Here is a 20,080-nt window from a genome sequence, read left to right as displayed (position 1 = left end):
TGAAACACCATGTTCCCATGGGACTGGAATTTCGAACACGAAGTCAAGCATCAAATTATAAACACCTCTGCAGTGGAGAGATTTCTGCTTCCAGATGCACTTACATACCCACGCAGGTTCATTTCAAAGAGGTTAAAACATCCAGGATTTAACCATCAAAAATAAACTACGGCAACAAGTGAGCCAGCCTGGAGTACACTGCATTACCTGCTCTTTGATCATCTTGGCTGTTATTGTCAGAAAGAGGAAAAATGGTTTCTCCCTCTAGATGTGTCAGGGCCATGGTGCATGTTACATTGCACTCAGCAGCTCTCCCCACATCTCCGCTGGTGGGGATCAGATGAGGTCCCTCTCCTGACTGCCTTCACATCTCACAGTGTGTGGGCAACCTGAATGAGTCCCATGGCTTGCTGGCTTGAAGGCAAGCACGGTGAAAACGGTAGCTGCTAGAAAGCTGTCCCGATAGCACAGCTGTGGATGCTGTGGGTACCAGCACCGCCGCAGCTGTGCCAAAGCATCACCTGCCTGTGCAGCTCTCCCTCTGCAGTGCTTCTGGCTGTGGGATGGAGTGGAAACCCTCACTACTGCCAGCTGCAGGGCAGACACATCCCCTCTGCCCACCCAGATCCCTCCAGCATCACCTGCATGGTAGTGGCTGAGGAGGAGGGGGGCCTGGATGAACCCCACCATAACCTCTTTGCTTCAGCAGGATCCCTCTACTACCAACTTATGTCATATTCTTATCAAGGCAGTATATTTACTAAGTTTTCTTTTTTCAAGCTGTGCAGTTGCTCCCTGTCATCTGTTGGGGACCATCTTCCCCTCCTACTCTTCAGCTGGGCTGTTGTGGTCCTGCTGCCAAAACACTCTCCTTTTTCTCCTCCTCTCCTAAGTACGGCTGGCTTTCCCTCCCTACACACACACTTTTTCCCCACAAGCCCACCCAGGTTCAGTCAGAGCAGGGCACAATGGTGGATGCTGTAAGTTGGGACAGAAACGTGAGACCTTGAAAACAAAACTGGGCAAAGCCCTGAAGCTCAGACTATGAGGGCTGGTCCTGCCCCCAACAGACTTGGTTTGCATGTGACTCAGCAGCAGAAATATGCTCAGACCAAAGCCCTGAAGCTCAGCATCAGAGGTGTTATGGACCCAGCTGCATGTGTGAATGATGAGATCTCTACAATTTTTCTCTAGGGAAAAGGCCTGGTCTACCTGCATTTAACAGAAGAAAGATTTCCAGCAGACCTCAGCTCCCATCCTTTCTAGCACCCTCTTCTTGGGACCACTGGATTTTCTGGGTATGTGCTACTCACGTCTGTGACGTTCACTATCCCAATCTGTGGTCTGAACAGGTCAATCTTGAAGGTCTTCTCCCAGTAAGTGATCAGCTGCAGGAGTGAGAAACAAAGCTCAGACAAGGATGTTTGTAATGCCCTGTTATGTTAATTCAGCTGGCTGGGCTGTGGTGTGGGAGCGTGCATCGATGAGCACACAGGAGAGAAGAGAGGCTGAACAGAAGGCTGTTCTCAAGACACCACCTTCAGGAGAAGCAAACCAGAGGAAAGAGCTCTTAGGAATTGCCCCTAGTCTTGTTCCCAGTCCTTTATATCCTGTGTAAGGGCTGGGGCAATTCCTGTGCTCACACACACTCTCTCTCACACCACATCCATTAATTAAACCAAGAAAGGGAAGAAGCCCCTGCCACTCACCAGAGGAAAGTCATCAGGGTCAATCCACACAATGCTCAGGTCGGGATTATCGGTGTTGTCCCTGGCAACCTGCTTCAGGATTTCCAGGAACTCAAAACCATCTGAAACGATACATGAATCGCTGCAGCCCTCTCCTGCAAACATGCAGGCACTTTTCGCTTGCGGGGCTTTCAACTTCCCTCCCCTCCACTACGCACACAGAAGTTGTTTATAGTTCTCATTAAAATGCTGTCTCCCAGCTCCTTCTTCTGATAATAAGGCTTTTAATTTCGAGCATCCTCCCTGGGTACTGAAATTAGTTACGCATGAATTAAATCTCATAATCCTTCCATAGAGTGGAACGATGTCACTATTTTCTTGTGGTGAGGGAGGAACTGAGCCCCTGAGAGGCCAAAGCTTTTCAGCACGCTGATGGTGCTGAGTAGCACCAATTCCATGGCTTTTCAGGAACTGATGCCCATGGGTTTCCTGCATGCCCATCACACACCCAACCCTCAGCACTTTCCCAAAGCCACACAGCAAGGTGGATTCAAAGTTAGGGAGCAAATCCTGGCACTAGGTTGGAGAGGATGATTTTTTTTTCCCAGCCGGTCATCTGTTTATGTCCAGAATTTGAACCCCAGCTAGGACACATGCTAGCGTAAACACCCAGAAGCATCCCAGCTCCCCATCCTGGCAGGCTGGGGCTCCCTGTCCTGACTAGGGCACGCAGCTCCACGGTGCAAACAAAGCGCATGAAACTACACCATCTTGAGTGATGCAGAGTCACGCAAGGAGGAAAACAACCTCCTACCTGGGTCGTCTTCTTCGGCAAAGGCCACAATGTGGATTCCCTCCATGTCATCCTCCTGGAAACAAGAAAACTGTTACTGATGGGCCAGGGAGGGAGGACAGTCTGTGTGGTTGCTGGAGATGAGGAGTAGTGGGATGCCTTCAAATGAACAGGATTATTGCAAAGAGAAGCTTGACTGGAACCCCACTGAGACACCAGAAATGGGACCCGAGGTGAGGTTTAGTCATGGAGGTGTTAGAAACTGAAGTGGGTAGTTTGGGTAGTGTTGCCGAAACCTTTCAGCTAAAAATGAGGTGGGCACCACCATGGCAAAGGCAAGTGGGCTTCTGATGGTGTGGGGTAAAACCTTGCCTGCAGAGAAGGCCAAGCGCTCTCTAGCATGGGAATATGGGCTTACTCTCCATGCCCAAGGCCACCTACCCTCAAAATTTGCAGTTTCCAGGGGCTAGTTTCTAGGGAAACAGATAACTGTGACCAAGCTCAGACCCCAAACGTGTTCCTTTGGGCCCACCAAAGGAGGTTTCCTCACAACATGAGAGGCAAGGTGGCTCACTTGGACAGCTTTTGAGAGGTCAAGGGTCTCTGCTCTAGATGAGGGTCTCTGCGAACAGTGAGCAGAATTGAGTGGGAGGCTCATTTCAGTGCTCCAATGACTAGAGGACAGAAATAACAGCCTGGTGGACTGCTTCTCTCCATGAGACATATGAGTAATGGGTAATGATATTGGCAAAGGCCAACGGTTCTGCCTGCCGGTTCATCATCCGCCTGCTATGAATGTCGTCTCTGAATTATCCCACGGATCGGCTTCGCCTTCCTCACCCGCTGCCAGTCTCGGTTTCCATTTCAATTGGTTTTAATGCGAGAAAAAATTCCCATCTAAATGCTAATTTCTTTTCCCTCCTGAGCCCAGAGGTGACAAAGCCACTATCAGAAACTGAAAGGAAAAAAGAAACCCTGAAAGATTAAGTGGAAAACATTATCTTTAAAAACAATAGAGGATGGTAGGCCTTTGCTGGCGTCTTCAGGGAATATGTTTTCACTGGGCCATTCTAAGCAGATTTACTTGGGATTCAGACCACTTACAGCTGGCAAAATCTACGCTGTTGCTTTTTCTCCATATTTGCCAGCAGCATTGTCAGACAGTAAAATAATAACAACAACAACAACAACAATAACAACAACAACAACAATAATAATAAATGCAATATATAATTATATATATAGCTATATAATATAGCTCTATTCTGACCTTCAAGGCACCAAACAAAACTAGAGTAATCCTTTGAAGGCATTGGGGATGTTCTGAAGACGCAGTGAGATCAGAATCCAGGCTGTCCTCTTCTGTATTTAGGCAAGGTCTGTATTCCTAGGCTGCTGGTAAGGCAAACATCCTACCTTTGACAATTCACACTTTTCCTGAGGTTATTTTTGAATATGTTCAGTTTGAAAACAAAACCACTGCATGTGAAATTTGAGTCCCACTGAAGCCCCCTGAAAAAAAATCTGGAGGTACTTCAGTGGATCTAGGAAGCTATCTTCTATAAAGAATCTGTATTTCAAAACAAAATGAAAAGCTACCGTGCATAAGTGACTCATAACTCCTGGCTCGGTTTTATTATCTCTCACTTTGTTGTATTGAAGACTCCCAAGGTTTTTGGTGCTTCAGAGTCCTGCTGTTACACAGCCAAGCAAAGAGACAACTGAATGCTGTTCTAAATGTGCTGAACTTTTTTGGGGGAATGACCGCATCTTCCTTAGTGCCTGTAAAGCACCCGTTCAGCTTTATTTTTCAGCATTCGGCAGACACTTGAAGGTCCCTGATGGGCTATTAACTTTGTACTCACTCACGGTAAAGTGATAATTTGTTTTACATTATTTTTCTTTAGTTTTCACCCTTCCCCTTTTCCCCAGCACTTGCAGACCAGGAGAGTCCTCTGCATGTGATTGGTGCCAAACTGCTGGTTAGTTCTTCACAGTCGCTGACTTTCAGTGTGCTCACACCATGAGAAGTGCAAGCAATGCACAATTTGCTCCATAATCTATATAATTAACCGAACTACCTGCCCTCACTCGCAGTTTGATTTGTACAACTGCTCTGGTGCAATTTCCATGAGTCACCTGTTTGGTAAAACCTCCATCACTCACCCAGCGAGCAGGCCACTGAAGTGACATCACCACCAGCACTGATGCCCCTTGGATAAGATAGAGCACCCTTGGGAAGGATGCTCTCCACAGCTCTATCACAGCTGCCACAGAGGCTCAACACCTGCCTGGCACGGTTGGTTAGCTTTCCCTGTTCTGTCTGTGGAGCAAACGGGACCCAGCTCAGCTCTCCACCGCTGTTGAGTGAAGCATTTGAGCACACCGTTTGAACTCAGGCACTGGTCCTCATAGCCAAGGCTTTCCCTTCTTCCTAGAGGAGGGAGAGTGGCTTTGCAAGGAAGGAAAGATCATGTTTTGCCCAGCCAGAGGCTAGAGCTCATGAGCAGCGGTTTCTTGTTGGGAGCTAGCAGGGGATGCGAGGCTTCCCCCGCCACACGTACTTACCCACGTCTCAAACATGTCCTCGGGGCGCAGCTTCCGCAAAGTGGCCCTGGAAGGAAGACAGAAACGCTCTTTGAGGACGCATCCGGCACTGTCACGCATGATGCTGCTGGTGTCATGGAAAAGGTCACTGTGGCGCGTTTGGCTGGTGGCTGGAGTCAGTGCCGTTGGCCACCATGTTTTGAATGCAAAAGCACAGGGGCACAGTAGGTCAACCCATGCTTTTATTTATGGTGATGAAACCCTGCCCTTGTCCCCACTGGAGTCACTGCAGCCACTATTTGTGCTCGGGAAGATGAAACGCCTCTGTGCTGGGATACACTGGTGAATTAGTCCCACACATGGCACATTGTTCTGACCATGCTGAGAGCACAAGGTGAGGCATTCACTTGTGTGTGGCAGTCGCTGGGCTGGTCACGTTCTTTTTTCCTACTGGGCTTTGTTCCTCTTCCCTGCTGGTTTTATCCCAGCATAATTACACCACAAAAAAATCCTTCCATACTCTGCTGAAGTGAAGAAAATAGAATAACCTCTGGCAAGAAAATTTAAACCATAAGACTAGTCAAAGCAAATTTTTTTGAATAGTTCAAACAGGACAAAAAATAAAATGAATATTAAATGTTTTCAGACACATCCATAGCAGGAAGCCTGTCAGAGTGCCTGGCAGGCTAAGAGGTGACTGGAGTGTTAAAGCGGCACCCAAAGAACACAAGACCATAGCAGACAAGCACAAGTAATCCTTTGCACCTCTACTCACTCCAGCATCAAGTGTTGAGGGAGACTCCCCCAGCAGAACAGGTCTCCCTGGCTGACCAGCCCCAGGAGCTCTTGCAAAGAGAAGTGTTGGTCGATGAGGTCCTAAAACAGATTGGTAAAGGGAGTAGCAACACGTTTCCAGGACCAGGTGTCATCAATGAGATGCATGACCTGTTGCTTTGGTTTGCCTCACTACCAGAGCGGTGGAAAAAAAGGAACATTTTTTAGTGTTTCCTAAAGAACCTGAGGAAGCATATATCTGAAAGAGTAACTTCCTTGTGGGCATGATACTACCAGAAAGAGTTAACAGACATTTGAAGGAATATGATGTGATAGACAAGAGACACATGGCCTTTAGGAGGAAAATCATGGCCATGGATCTGCTGGAGTTCCCAGAGCAAGTTAACAAGTGGGCAAAGTTATGCTGGTCAATGCAATGAGCTGCCTTCAGAGGACCATTGGACAAGATGCATTACTAAAGGTTCTCAGAGAAACTAAGCTACAGTTAGATCAGAGGAGGGGTCCTCCTGTGGGTTAATGACATTTGAAGATAAAGGGGAGAGATGAATGATCAGTTTTCACAACAGAGGGAATTAACCAGTTAAGATCCACAGCATATGCTTTGGCATGATCATATGCGTAACATATTCTCACATAGAGAGTATGGCAGCATTTGCTTGTCATATCCAGTTCTTCAGATGGCCAACACCAGACCTGACTATGAGGAGATACACAGAGGGATCTCTTGAGACTGGAGTGTCTGCATGATAGACAGACATATACAAAATAACTCACTTGCAGAAAAACAACTCTGATTATACAGGTACAACAATGGATTCTAAATTATTTATAATTAATTATTGGCTCTCAGGAAAGGAGACCAGGTGTCACGAATTAAGAAAGCATCAGCTCCAAAGGCAAAAAGTAAGTTACAAACAGCTAGGAGATGACTAAAGAGTAAAACATTGTTATGACAATGGACACCTACACTAAGCACCTCCATAGTGAATGGATTTGTGGTTCTGGTCATTCCATCACAGAAATGATATGGGAGAACTGAAAAAGGGACATGGAAACACAGTGGTGGTGAATGAAGGTATGGAATGACCTCTCTTAGGTGGAGGCTAAATAGATGAGAACTATTTATCTTGTAAAAGAGGTGAATGAAGAGAATATTGGCAGGGTGTCTAAAAAAGTGAGAGTGGTAAAAAAAAAAAAAAGCGAAACAGAATGGCTTGTCATTGTTCCTCTTTACACAAAAGCTAGCAGACACACCGGGAAATTATTAGGTAATGGATATAAACTGAACAAATAGAAATGCTCTTTTGATGCAACGCATGATTCAGCCACAGAACTCAGTACAATTGAACACTTTCAGTATCAAAATAGAAATAAAGTAAAAAATGACTACAGAAATTGAAGAAATAGTCACTAAGCAGAAGATCAGGAATACTATTTTTGATGCATTGGGTCTACGTGTTGGTAATTGTCAGAAACTGGAGATTATGTCAGGTGAATATGCGCTATGAACTTGTACCTGGCTTTCAAGAATCTTTCCCCAGCCATTCTCTGGGGGCATCTCTTAGATAAAGAAAACTCAGTGAGAAAGATTTGATCACACCCACGTGTACTGATTGCTGCAGAGTTACTCAAGATTTACTCTGGTTACTCCCCGATACTGGAAGGAACAGAGTGAGTAAGATGGAGCAGAATTCAGCTTCATGTCGCTACACAATTACAGAGAATGTGGTAGGGATTCCACCGCCAGCGTTTTGTATGTGAGAAAGGCATAAACCCAGAGACCCCCTACTGCAGGCAGAGGAACTACTGCATAATTTGTATTTGTTCAACCGAGAGCAAAATCTGGGCTGAGAGCTTGGAGTCACGGCACCTGGCCACCATCCCCAGCCGGACACCGATCTGCTGGTTGACCTTGGAGGAGTCACCCCACTGTGCTGAACACCAGGTTCCTGACCTGCTCGGGAGACGGTGGACTTTCCCACCACTGCCTGCAGCTGCGCAGGGAAGCATCAGCCAGGAGGCTGCCTACGGGCTGCTCCTGGGCACCCGCTGCAGCTCCCATCTCATGGCTGAACTGAAAGCTCAGCAAATCCCAGTTCCTGTGCAGGGCTGGAGGAACAGATGGTGAAGCCTGCCTGGGCACGGCAGCGGGGAGCCCTTTTTGGAAGGGCTGTTTCAAGCATGCCAAAGAGCCTGGATGTTGCTGAGCACTGGGAACTTCATATAAGAATCATAGAATAGTTTGGGTTGGAAGGGACCTTCAAAGCTCATCTAGTCCAACCGCCCTGCAATGAGCAGGGACATCTGCAACTAGATCAGGTTAGGGTACCCACAGCTTCTCTGGGCAACCTATTCCAGTGTTTTGCTACCCTCACTGTAAAAAATTTCTTCCTCATGTGTAGCCTGAACCTCCCCTCTTTTAATTTAAAACCATTACCCCTTGTCCTATCATAACTGGCCCTGCCAAAAAGTCTGTCCCCATCTTACTTATAAGCTCCTTTTAAGTACTGAAAGGGTGCAATAAAGTTTCCCTGGAGCCTTCTCTTCTCCAGGCTGAACAACCCCAACTCTCTCAGCCTGTCCTCGCAGCAGAGCTGTTCCAGCCCTCTGATCACCTTTGTGGCCTCCTCTGGACCCCCTCCAACAGTTCCACATCTTTCCTGTGCTGTACTTTCCCCAGTGATGTGACAGAGCTCCTTCTGGGCAATGAAGAGGTGGCAGTGCGGCTTTGCACCTTAGCAGAGGGACAGCCCGTGCCTGCTGCCTGGGGTGAAGTGACAAAGTGTGCTGTGTGAGAGGGAGAAGGCGAGAGGTCCTCTACACCTTCCTGCAGAGGAGAAGATCCTGCCAAATTGTCTACAGGGAAGGAGCACACAGCAGGTGCTGAGGTCTCTTCATTTTCCGCTACAGGCCTGATCATCTCCTTGTCTGACTAATTCCACTTTCAGCCTTCAGCTTTAGGTCCTTTACTGGCAACAAGGCAGGAAGAAACATTTCTGCTCCAAGAGACAGAATTAACCACTGGGAACATACCACTGTTGCTCCAAGGATTTTATCCTGCCATGGCAGCACCTTGACAGGTTTGGGATTTCAGGCATCTGACTTCATGAAACTCCTTTCAATTCCCTTCTGAGCCTTGGCACTTGCAAAATAAATGGTCCAACCCTTCCCTCCTACCAAGCACCACATAGCATCTTGAAATATGTAAGACTTGGGGGGTTTCCACTGCAATTTTGTGCTGTTGGAGAGCTTGCCTTATTAGACTGGCATTTAGCTGGCTGTTTAATCAGCCTTCTGATGCTGCTGCGTTACAGCAAGAGCTTGGGGAAAAAAGATGGAAAAAAGCTGGGATCAGGAAGTCCAGGAGGTCAGCAAAGTGACCTGTGAGTACATGGGAGATAGAGGACTCCTTCGTATTTCAGAAAAAGCAGAGGTCTGTTTCTAAGACTGGTGACTCTGCTGATTCTAGAGATGATCTCCTGTCTCTAAACCATCTTTGTATGAACAGAAACCTCCAGCTCAGCCTGATTTGTGGTCCCCTAACAGTATCAATGGCTCTGCTTTTCTTGAACTCTTTTCTGGCTCTTTGCTGGGAAATGCAGCTGCAGGAGCAGCAGATGGCCTGTGTGACTATCCTGTGTTGTATTTTTAAGGGTGTAAAAATACAGCACTTCATAGGTAGTTGTGCCCTTATATTTAACCATGTGCTTTTACAGGGGATCAGCCTTTCCAGATGCTTCCAGACTGTTGATGGCCAACTTGCTGAACAACTGGGCAATAAACCTGATTGCAAAAAGCACAGAGCATCCATAGCTCCTGCTGAGTTGATCAAACACTGTAGGTGCTCGGCACCATTGTCACATGAGGCCCAAAACAGCCATAGCAGCAGTGGATTCCTCTCTGTGCTCGTGGTCAGCAGGATCTTCTTAGCCCATCACAGTTCCTCCACGCTTGGTCTGAGCTCAGAGGCTGCCTACAGATGTATCTGACATCAGGAGAGGGACATATCCATTAGTGAGGCTGTTTTGGGGAAGGAGGGAACTGGACAGAATTTGGATTTGGTTTGAGAGGCCTTGGATAAGATCATCTTCTGTACAGACCTAAAATAAAAGCATGGTCAAGTAGAGTAAGGTTTCTGCTCTCCAGTGCCTGCAAGCCTCCCTGCTCTTTGAGGCAGGACTAACCAGGGAAAAGGAGAAGGGAAGCTGATGGTGGGCTCTGATTGTGGCACAGATACTTCCACCTCTGGAAGGAGGAAAAGACCAGTCAAAATCTCAAACCTGAATCAGGAAATTGTCAAAAAAGTGGTCATCATGCTGATTTTTACTGACAGGGATGCCCTAGAGGGACATTCTTGCAATGAAAGACACCTTTATCTACTTCCTATGGCCAGGACCACCCTGTACATTACGTACCTTTTGTGCTCCATCACAAATTCAACCAGCTCCTCTTCTGTGTAAGGCTTGTCAGGGATGTGAACAGGCTCATCCATAAACGGTTCATAGAAGTCCACCTCATTCATTTTCAGACCTAGCTTCTTGGCAACCTGTTGCAGTGCAGATGGTCAGAAGTGAGTGAGCCCGACGTGCTTCTTTGCCCACCCAGAGTCTCTCCCGGCAGAGAGCTGAGGTCAAGTTGCTTGCTCTCTTTCAGAGTGTGCACTCTTAGGAGTGACCAACAAAATATGAATGGATCTTTCCTTGGTTAAAAAACCACTGATGCTCTCTAGACAACTGATCTCACGTGCCAGGGCAGAGCAAGGCCAGAGTCAAGGTCCCACAAGCCTAATGGGACTGGTTTCCAAACCCAGATCAGAATCTGCCTCCACGCTGCATAAATGGCTTTTTATCTTGTGACAGGGCCAAATCCAAATGTGAACACCAATACCACAAATTACAGGAACAATGAAAATGAGAAGTGGGAGCCAGATATTAAATCTGGAAACATCCTGAGCTTTTGGAAAATAAGTGGTGGAGTATGTGAGCTCCCATGGTGAGGTCTGTGCATGCTTACCCCTTTGTCAAAGGTAGCAAAGAACTTAATGTATGGCTGGAAGTGTTCGGCGGCTTCTTCAAATGCCTTGTAATCTGGAAGGAGAAAAAGGGAATGAAAAAAAGATTTCACAGACAGCTGGTCATGTCTGATCAGCACAGAAGGCACCAGGGAAGAACAAATATAAATTATTGCAAAATACATCAGATGACAGCACTGTGTTTCTTCCACCCTTCCAGGGTTTACAAACACGGACCATTTCATATCACAGAATCATAGAATAGTTTGGGTCGGAAGGGACCTTCAAAGCTCATCTAGTCCAACCTCCTGCAATGAGCAGGGACATCTGCAACTAGATCAGGTTGCTCAGAGCCGCGTCCAGCCTGGCCTGGAATGTCTCCAGGGATGGTGCATCTACCACCTCTCTGGGCAACCAGTGCCAGTGTTTCACCACCCACATTGTAAAAAATTTGTTCCTCATGTCTAGCCTGAATCTCCCGTCCTTTAGTTTAAAACCATTACCCCTTTTCGTGTCATAACATGCCTTCTAAAAAGTCTCTCCCCATTTTTCTTATGGGCTGCTTTTATTAATAAGTATGGAAAGGTCACAATAAGGTCTCCCTGGAGCCTTCTCTTCTCCAGGCTGAACAACCCCAACTGTCTCAACCTGTCCTCACGGGAGAGGTGTTCCAGCCCTCTGATCATTTTTGTGGCCTCCTCTGGCCCCTCTCTAACAAGTCCATGTCCTTCCTGTACTGAGGGCTCCAGAGCTGGATGCAGAACTCCAGGTGAGGTCTCACCAGAGTGGAGTAGAGGAGTGCGCAGGACACACATTGTGCAGCCCCACAGCACTCAGGAAAACTACAGATCCTGGCGTGCCATGCTTAACTGGGGCTGAAATCAGCAGCCTTGCAAAGCAGGTCTGGGAGTTACAACTCCAGCCTGTTGATAAGGCTGTTTGCAGTTGCCCTCTGACACAAGCAGTAATTCAGCCTGCGAAATACATGGAGTTGCTCCAACATTAATTATTGCTGCCATTCCCTAAATATTCACCAGGCATGATTAGGCACACTCCTGCTGCACGAGGAGGGGACAGGAGTGAGGGACGTTTTTACCATTACTGGTATCAGGTCCTCAGCTGTATTCAGTAAGGATGCTCTCAGCCTGGAGGAAGCTGTTTACAACAGGTATTTCCCACCTTTCTTCCAAACACTTGTTACTGAACAGCATAAGGGGCACAACCCTGCCTGAGGTGCCCTGCAGCCCGTTTTGAGCTGGTGAGAAAACTGAAGGGAGAGGTGGATGGCCATTGTGGTGCAGCAGACCTGGTGATATGTTGCTTGTTCAGGTAGGAATACCTGTCTTTTTGCTAAAGCGAAGCTTTGCAAACATGGAGTGCATGCTGCCAGCACTGCCCAGTGAGTAGGGGAAGTGCTTGGGTCTGGCAGAGGAGCCTACTGGTGCTGCTGAGGAGGGACTCGCGTGAGGGTTTCTCAAGGTTCATGGAAGCTGATGGTTTTGCTCGCAGTGATCCCCAAGCTGCACATCCCTCAGGGCACAGGACCAGCCTCTTCTCAGTCTTGGGGTCCAGAGAGGAGAAACAGGTCAGTGCCTGTGCTGGGCTGCCCCAAGGCATCCTGCTTACTGCTGCTTCATGTTTGCCAAGATAGTATTTAATGTGTTTCCCTCTCTTTCTCTTTATTCCCCCCTCCCTTTTTGTTTAACCATTTGGGCTCACTGCTCATAAGAGGTGGACCTTTGCTCCCTTTACGTGCTTACCCAGTATAACCATAATCTCAGCTGGTTTTGGGTGAGGTAGACTTCCCTTCAGGAGATCTTGGTTTATCGCCCTCTTCTCCTGCCAGCAGGCACCTTGCGGAAGGGTCACTGCTGTTGGTGTAGGAACGGGCTCATGCATAGCAACACCAGAAACTTTCCTGCAACCCCACCTCATGCTCCAGCAACTTTGGAACTGTTACCCCTACCACCCTTAATGTTCATGTAGAAGAACATGTAGAATGCCTGACCCCAGCATTCCCAGCCAGGCTCCAAGCCCCATGAGGAACATATTCATCTTACGTTCAGAGTCTTCTCCTTTGAAGTAGCCGATGAGTTTTATTTCCTCGTCGATTTGGTCAAAGGCTTGAAGCTCCAGCTTGTTGTTTATGATCTCCACAGGGTCTTCTAGCAGCTGCCACGACAAACACATTTGATAATGCAACAATTTGCAGCACCAACCTGTGCCTGGTGGTGTGTCACCAGCAGTCTAAGTTAGGAGAAAGAGGTCACCCAATTTCTCAGCTGCTGGAAACTCTACTTAGTGCTCTCTGCCTTAATGTGAGGGATCAAGAGATGCAAGTCACCTTTAGAAGGAGCTGTTAGTAGATCGCTGTAGAGGTTGAAGCATCAAGAGGGAAGCTCCAAGAAGCCTGTGTAGCCCAAATGCATGCTGAAGAACCTGCTATGCTGAGTGACATGGGGTAGAAATTGCAGCTGGATTTAGTGTGGCTGAGAGAAAGGGAGAGCATTTGAAAGCATGGGGACTGAACTTCTGTGAATGATGGATGTATTTGTTTCCAAGTGTCGTTTTCTGGAATAGGTCATTGCAAAGAACTTGCTTATGGATAACATTTAAACTGGCACACTAGAGTGTGGCCAAACAGTGTTTTGGAGCAGTGGAAAGTCTGGATGTGAATTTTCCTGGCTGATTCTCCTATGAAGAGTTCTTTGGCCCTGCCGTTTCAGTCTGTCATTAAGCCCAAACTTAATCTCTGTTTTCTTAACTAGCCACTGCTGGTGATAAGATTTGGTCTGAGTATTTTGCCCAGTAAGACTGGTGTAAATCAGGTATGGTTTCACTAGAAAAAAAATGCAGGCAGGCCACTCTACAGTCTAGAGAGGAGTAGAGGACCTCTGGATTTGTTTTCCTTTGAGATGAGGCTGCTGAGGCACCACAGATGTGTTTGTTTTTATTTCCCTGTTTTGCTGGGTATTATCCCTCTTGAGTGGAAAACACACAAACAGAAATCCTTGCTCTTTTCCTTTGTTCACAGAACATGATATTTTCAGTGGCACACCACAAAACACAGCAAGCAAAGCCTCACAAAATGCTTTTGCTGCACCCCTTGCGAGTGATGCTCCAGCATGTGGTTATGCCTCTGCTGCCTCCAGAGCAGCTTGTGCAGCTCCCTGCCACAATGCCCTGAGCCATGGCAACCAGGTTTCCCAACACTGTCAGGGTTGCAGCAAAGCCCTGCCCTGCCTGTGGCCCCCTGGGGCTGGGCAGATGCCCACTTCTGTCCCCGAAGCCACTCACATGTGTTTTGGCCGCAATACCTGATGCATGCAGCCACAGATGTTGCTGTAGGAGAGCTAAAATCCTAGGGAGCTGTTTCTGTTCCCCGGCCGTGCCTCTCCCCACCAGCACTCCTACACCTTGGGTGACCATTTAGGCAACCTGCCACCCTGGGGAACAAACCCTGCCAGCTTTGCTGCTCGCCTCACGTCCCTCGTCTGCGTTTTTGCACGGCTGCTCATAAAGGCAGCCTAATTTCAAAGGAAAGCCATGCTGCTGCAAAAAGTTTTCCCTACAAATCAAAGACTATGTTTTTGGACTGTTGCCTCTCCTAGGAATAAAATGTAAAGAAAGAGTAGTGCAAAATATTGATGAGGGAGTCAGCATCTCTTTTGCATTTAGACACAAAGATGAGTATATCGTTGTACCTATGCATAAAATGACCTGAGAGCACGAAGTCCTAGGGCCTTGATCTTCTCTAACTCATGGCAGTGCAATTCGGTAAGTTCACTAAAGAACCAGTAGTAGTCTATGTTTTTTGTGTGCTTGTGTCTAGAAATGGGCAAATAGTTTGCAGCATATACCTTTCTCAATGAACTGAGCTCTTTTTAGTTGCTCTATGAGAATGAGAATGCTATTTGTTGGAATTTATTTGAATATAATCCTTCCTTTTGACAAAAAAAGAAAAAGTGAAAAGTTTTGCAAACAGCAGTGTTTGCATGCCAGCTTGCTGAGGTGGGTGACTAGCGGTTAATTATGTGGGATTATTGTTTGCTTCCAATCAAATACTCCATAAACAGGAAAGAGAGCAAAACATCTTTAAGATAAAAGTGGTTGGGGGCATATAAAGGTATGTGCGTTCCTGGGAACTCATGGTCAGACAAGTATTTGGGAAGCTGTAAAATATCATCTCTACCAGTGTGCAGCAAAGAGGGATGGAATTTCAAATAAAGATAAACCCCTGTTTTTTAGCAAAGTGAGCATTTACAAGGTCTTCCTTGAGAGGCTTTATCTAGCTCTCAGCTTATCTGTGCTTACATCCAACAGGAATTCCACCAAGACATCCGTGGCCAGTTCCCCATCAAATTCAATCAACCGCTCCTCCTTAAAGACATAGAGACTTCCCTCTTCAACCAAGCCTGAAAGAAAGAGATAGGAAACAAAATGCGGCTGACATGTCACTAAAAGCATTTTTACTACAGAGTATCTTGCTTGTTACTCTAGCAATGCCTCCTGGGAAAACACAATTGTCAGTTTACTATGTTGGTCCCATTAGAAACAAACTGATCAATCTCCTGACTGATGTCTCACGGCACAAGGGACAAACCTCAGCCAGAATTTGTGCTAGCTCCTTCCCAAATGCTGAACTTTTTCATTTAGGTCACAGTCTGGCCTCAATTGGAATAATTCTGTACCAGGAGCTTGTTTTAGCTCTGACTGATATCCCAAGTTTGAACAATCTAACACTAGAAGGAAAATGGACTTTGATGTGGGCTGTGCTCTCTGCCTGGAGAAGGCTGAACTATGTGAACATAAACAGTAAGCTGAAAGCCAAAGTGAACTTCAAACTCTCTGCAGCTTAGCTAAGCTTGGCAAAAGGAGTTAGAAACCTATGGTAGAGATGCCACAGGTGACAGGCTGGCAGTTTGGAATGTTATGTCACTGGAATGATGACTGGTTGCCACAGTGTCTTGTTGGAGGGTCCAAAATCATCAGCAATAAGCTCCTGCAATGCATGATGGCGGGGTACCATGGGTGAAGGCGCTTGGTAGTTTGTCCTTCTTGGAGACGAAGAAGCTCTCAGCTTTAGTTTAGCTTCCACCAGCACACTTAGCCTTTAATTTAGGAAATAAAATTACAGTCCAGCATACAGTCCAGTATGCTTAAACAGTCTCTGACCTTAAGTCTACTGGTACATTTATGTGCTGTTGTATTTACGTGCCATAGTATTTCCATATGGCTTTGTGGGCTAAAATATAAAGGAATCACCAGTCGCTGGACGGCAGCTCTTTCCAGGGGTAGGCAGCAGCCTCTCACCTTTACAGCATGTTTGCTTTTCTGCTCTGGGGAGCGCATCAGGGAGGGTTGGCACCTGGCTGTCAGACCATTGCAAGGCTGTGGCTTCCTGATTGGTGACTGGGGTCACTCTGCCGTGGGACCAGTGACATTTGGGGGCCTATGTGATGTCTCCCTGTAGGTTTTGGTTCTGTGCCACTGAGTCAGACCTGTCTCTGTGCAGGAAGAGCATGGAGTTACTCCATGGCACCTATCTACAGTTTCTACTCAGCAAGCTGTGAGCTTCTACCCTGTCATCGCTACAGCATGAACTGGTTTTCTTTTTCACTTGGTTTGGTTTTGTTTTGGCACTTTTAGCTAAGAAGCTTTTTGCTGGAAGGGTGTTGGCTCACCTCTCTCATCCTTGCCACCCAACTTCCACTTGATCCTGCCCATGTTGGAGTGGGCAGGTGGTTAGTGTGCAATTGCCACCATCACCCTCCCCATCCTGGTGACAAGGATTTGGCTGTTCTCTATGGGGCTGGCTATTGGGCATCACTCCAACACCCTCTCCGAGCTATTCCAGAGATATCAGACATGGGACTCACCTAACTTTTTAGCAAGTTTGGCATCCTTCTTGGAGTCCACCATCCCGAAGCCGATGCTTCTGGGTTCCAATACCTGAGCTGCCAGCTGTGGGAGAAACCAGAGACCCCAACGTTAGCAGCATTAACACCACAAGGTAGCTAAAGGGCATCATGCCCTGCTAGCATGGCACAACAGACACAAGTGACCCATTTTCTGCTTTCGGAGAGCACCAATAGGTGGGATTTGTCACATGCTGCCTCCCAGCTGACATAATGCTGCCTGGAGGTCACAAGGGTTGAGTTTCTTCCCACTGTGTCGCAGCACGAAGTTTGTTGGTGATAACATGTGCTGTTATTTGCTGTTTGACACACAGGCATTGGGAGAGGGCTCTCGACTGAATCGGGGACACCAAAGCAGTGGGCATGGCTGGGAGAAAGATCTGTGCCACCGACACAAAGCAAAAACTGTCTCCACTGTTGTGCCTCAGTGGCCTCCTGTGAGAGAGCGTGACATGTGGGGTCCATGGACATTTTAATTCTGGAAGTGCTTGGTGCCAGGCAGCAGTGGCCGCAAACTGAAGGGGATGCAGGGCACTACAGTATCATGTTTCCTTCATACATGCAATAGGCTGGCCAAAGCAGACAGCCAGCAAAAAAAAAAAAACAGAGGGACTCCAGGCTTTGCAAAAGTGGCCACTTCTCCTATAAAAGGCTTTAATTCATGTCTCCAGTCCAGGCTTCAGTCACCCCCCCTCTTTCTTGTCCCCTCTTTTCCCTAAAGAAGTGGGTCTAATCCCAGCCATGCTCACATTTGCCTCCTGACAACTTCACAAAATCACTGCCTCCCATTCCCACCATTTTTTACGAAGGGGCCTCTTGAAGATATCAGGTTCCTGCCTGTTTTGTGAAAATAGATATGTGAGGAAAGGAGAGACCCTCTGCAAGTTCCCCATGGTGCAAGCAGCCCTGGGTGAGACCCTGTGAATTCCAGATGGGCTCCATAGAGATGCAGTGACCCTGGAAAATGAGCCCACTTACTGACCAGATGACTGACTTAGCCCCACCACAAACACACCAGAGACCCTACAAGGTGGTAATGATGCTCTGAGACCACCAAGCAGCTGTAAGAGCCCCCTCCTCCTTCTTCCTCTCTGCTCCACGAATGCTTCTCATGCTGATGGTCTTGTCACTGTCCCCCCTCCCAACTCTGCCAGATGAAGTGGGGGCAGCGCAATGCAGACAAGGAGTTTGGGGCCTCCAAGACAAGAATGTCCCTATTAGGGCACAGCTGCCTGTGCTTGATGGTGAGAGGCTGGAGAAGGGCAGAAGAAAAGCCGTGGCCAGAGAGATGGCGGGCTGATTTATGAGGAACGCCCTCCCCCAGGACCTGTTTTGGCATCCTCCCCCAGCCTCGAAGCTGGTTTGAATGTCACCCAGCGGCACCGCCCCCACGGCCATGCAGCCCCTTGGCTCCCCTGCCATAAATAGCCTCCTTCTGCGCCCGGCTCCTGCGAGAGCAAGCAGCGATTAAAGGCATCGGGGAGCACAAGCCATGGGGCAGCTCCTTCACCTGCACCCTGGTGTGTCATGGGGCAGGCCAGCTCCCCGTGCTGGCAGCATCCAGCCCTTCCCCAAAATCCTGGAGGAGATAGCAGGCACCCTGGCGAGGTCTCAGGGGCCTTGGTTGGGTGAAGGGGAACAATGGAGAACACGGTTGTCTTCTCCCTTCCACCAAATATGTGTCCCCAGGCCTGTCTGGAAGCCCTCCAGAAGGACATATTCTCCACCAGCCATCATGGCATCACTGCAGCCTTAATCCTCCTGCAGCTACCTGGCCTATTGTCTTTGGGGAGAAATGCCACCGTGTGAGGCAAAAGGGCTGCTCTGTGTTGTGCAAGAAATATGTGGTCTCTCTGCTCTTTCCTTGCTCTCTGCCAGTGCTTTGAAATTAAGGTGAAGTCACACGTTCAGGGCTCATGCTTACAGGGCACATTGCCTGAACAGGGCAGAGCACTTGTCTGTAATTGCACATCCATTGATAGAGCATCTGAGCCTTTGTCTGACTGGTCTGGCATCCCATCTCCTGGCTCAGGCCACAGCCATCCATGTTAGAGCACCTGAGAGCAGCTGGTACCTGATAACACAAAAAGAGATGGACAACTCTTGTAAGCTCCCTAGACATCTGCAAGCAGGTGGTAGTGGGAGATGCTGTTTTCTCTTCCCAGTTGTGGAGATCTGCCTTTATGGGACAAAGAGACAGAGCCTGTGGGATCATCATCTTTAGGGAACATTGTCAGCAAGTCCCTGCCCTGAGGAAGTTGTACAGAGCAGCAAGAGGTTTCTCAGAGTCAACACTGAGACTCTGGTTCTGGTAAGACACAGAAAGCCCAAGGGAAAAGGTCTGTCCAGGCATGTCTGGTCCAGTGCATACTTGATCTAGCTACTTCCTTACAGCTATGTTAGCCATGTGCCAGACAAATTCGAGGCAGTTTAAGCCCAATAGTTCTTGACACCTACTCACAGGAGGTGGTTAGAGTTTCTTGGGGGTGTCTGAAGAAGCTCAGAAATGTGCCTTCATCGTGTGAGGTTGCAACACCTGCTGCAGACAAGTAGTTGGGCATGAGCAGAGATGTTTGCAAGAGAGGAAATGTTAATCAGGAGTAATGTGTGTCAGTATGCAGCATAGGCAAGGTAGCTCTTTTGTGGGGGGCTGTGGATGCAGCCATGTAGCTGTGAGCATGGGAGCTTGCTGGGAAAGAGCAAACATGTCTAGAAAATGTGGGCGAAGGGATGAAAGCCTCTTTGTATGAAACTGTGGGAGTGTGCACTTCATTAGGGCTCAGGAGGCAGAAAAGGTCACAGTAATGCTGGAGGTGTGCCTGCTGGTGTGTCAGGGCCTGTGTGACTGTGCCTAGTGAGAATGTCTCTAGGAAGTGTATGTACCATGGGTACAACTGTTTGGAGATGTTCCTCTGAAGAAGCCCATCCCAAGAGAAGACGTGACAGTATGTGACTTTCAAGCTAATGAGATAATGAGGTGAGTGGTGCAGCCTATGCCCATCTGCAGAGCACTAGAGTCCTGCACCAGGGAAATCTTTATGCAACATGAGACTTTCGGGAGCTCTTTCCACTGTGTCAGCGTCCGGAGGCAGGAGACCTTTCCAGGGTGTCAGTACCTATGGTGGCTTTTTCTAGTGGAGCTGTACAGGGGCTAGATATCGCTCCTGCATGTGCTTTCTCTGCTTTCCACTGTAGCAGATCAGTCTGACCAGTGCTCAGATGAGGATGTATTCCCACACCTATATTTGAACCCTATAAGGCAGCAAAATACAGGGTATGCCAGAGGCACGGCAGCTTGGCTAGTTGCCCCCTGCTCATTACAGTATCA

General features: G+C 47.8%; 1 protein-coding gene across 1 annotated transcript in view; it reads right to left on the bottom strand.

Annotated features, from left to right (window-relative positions):
- The window catches only part of CASQ2 (calsequestrin 2), a 35,098-nt gene that overhangs the window by 4,490 nt on the left and 10,528 nt on the right, over nt 1-20,080 (bottom strand). The window contains exons 2-10 of the mRNA XM_065636315.1: nt 16,714-16,798; nt 15,149-15,249; nt 12,895-13,006; nt 10,837-10,910; nt 10,239-10,369; nt 5,050-5,095; nt 2,503-2,557; nt 1,710-1,810; nt 1,314-1,388 (exon numbers count right to left, since the gene is read on the bottom strand). Of these exons, the coding sequence (XP_065492387.1) occupies nt 1,314-1,388; nt 1,710-1,810; nt 2,503-2,557; nt 5,050-5,095; nt 10,239-10,369; nt 10,837-10,910; nt 12,895-13,006; nt 15,149-15,249; nt 16,714-16,798 (780 nt within the window). The remainder of the gene's footprint in view (nt 1-1,313; nt 1,389-1,709; nt 1,811-2,502; nt 2,558-5,049; nt 5,096-10,238; nt 10,370-10,836; nt 10,911-12,894; nt 13,007-15,148; nt 15,250-16,713; nt 16,799-20,080) is intronic.

This window comes from Caloenas nicobarica, chromosome 1 (genome assembly GCF_036013445.1).
Source record: "Caloenas nicobarica isolate bCalNic1 chromosome 1, bCalNic1.hap1, whole genome shotgun sequence".
NCBI lineage: Eukaryota > Metazoa > Chordata > Aves > Columbiformes > Columbidae > Caloenas > Caloenas nicobarica.
Note: the sequence above shows the minus strand (reverse complement) of the source record. Positions and strands in the feature narration are given on the sequence as shown.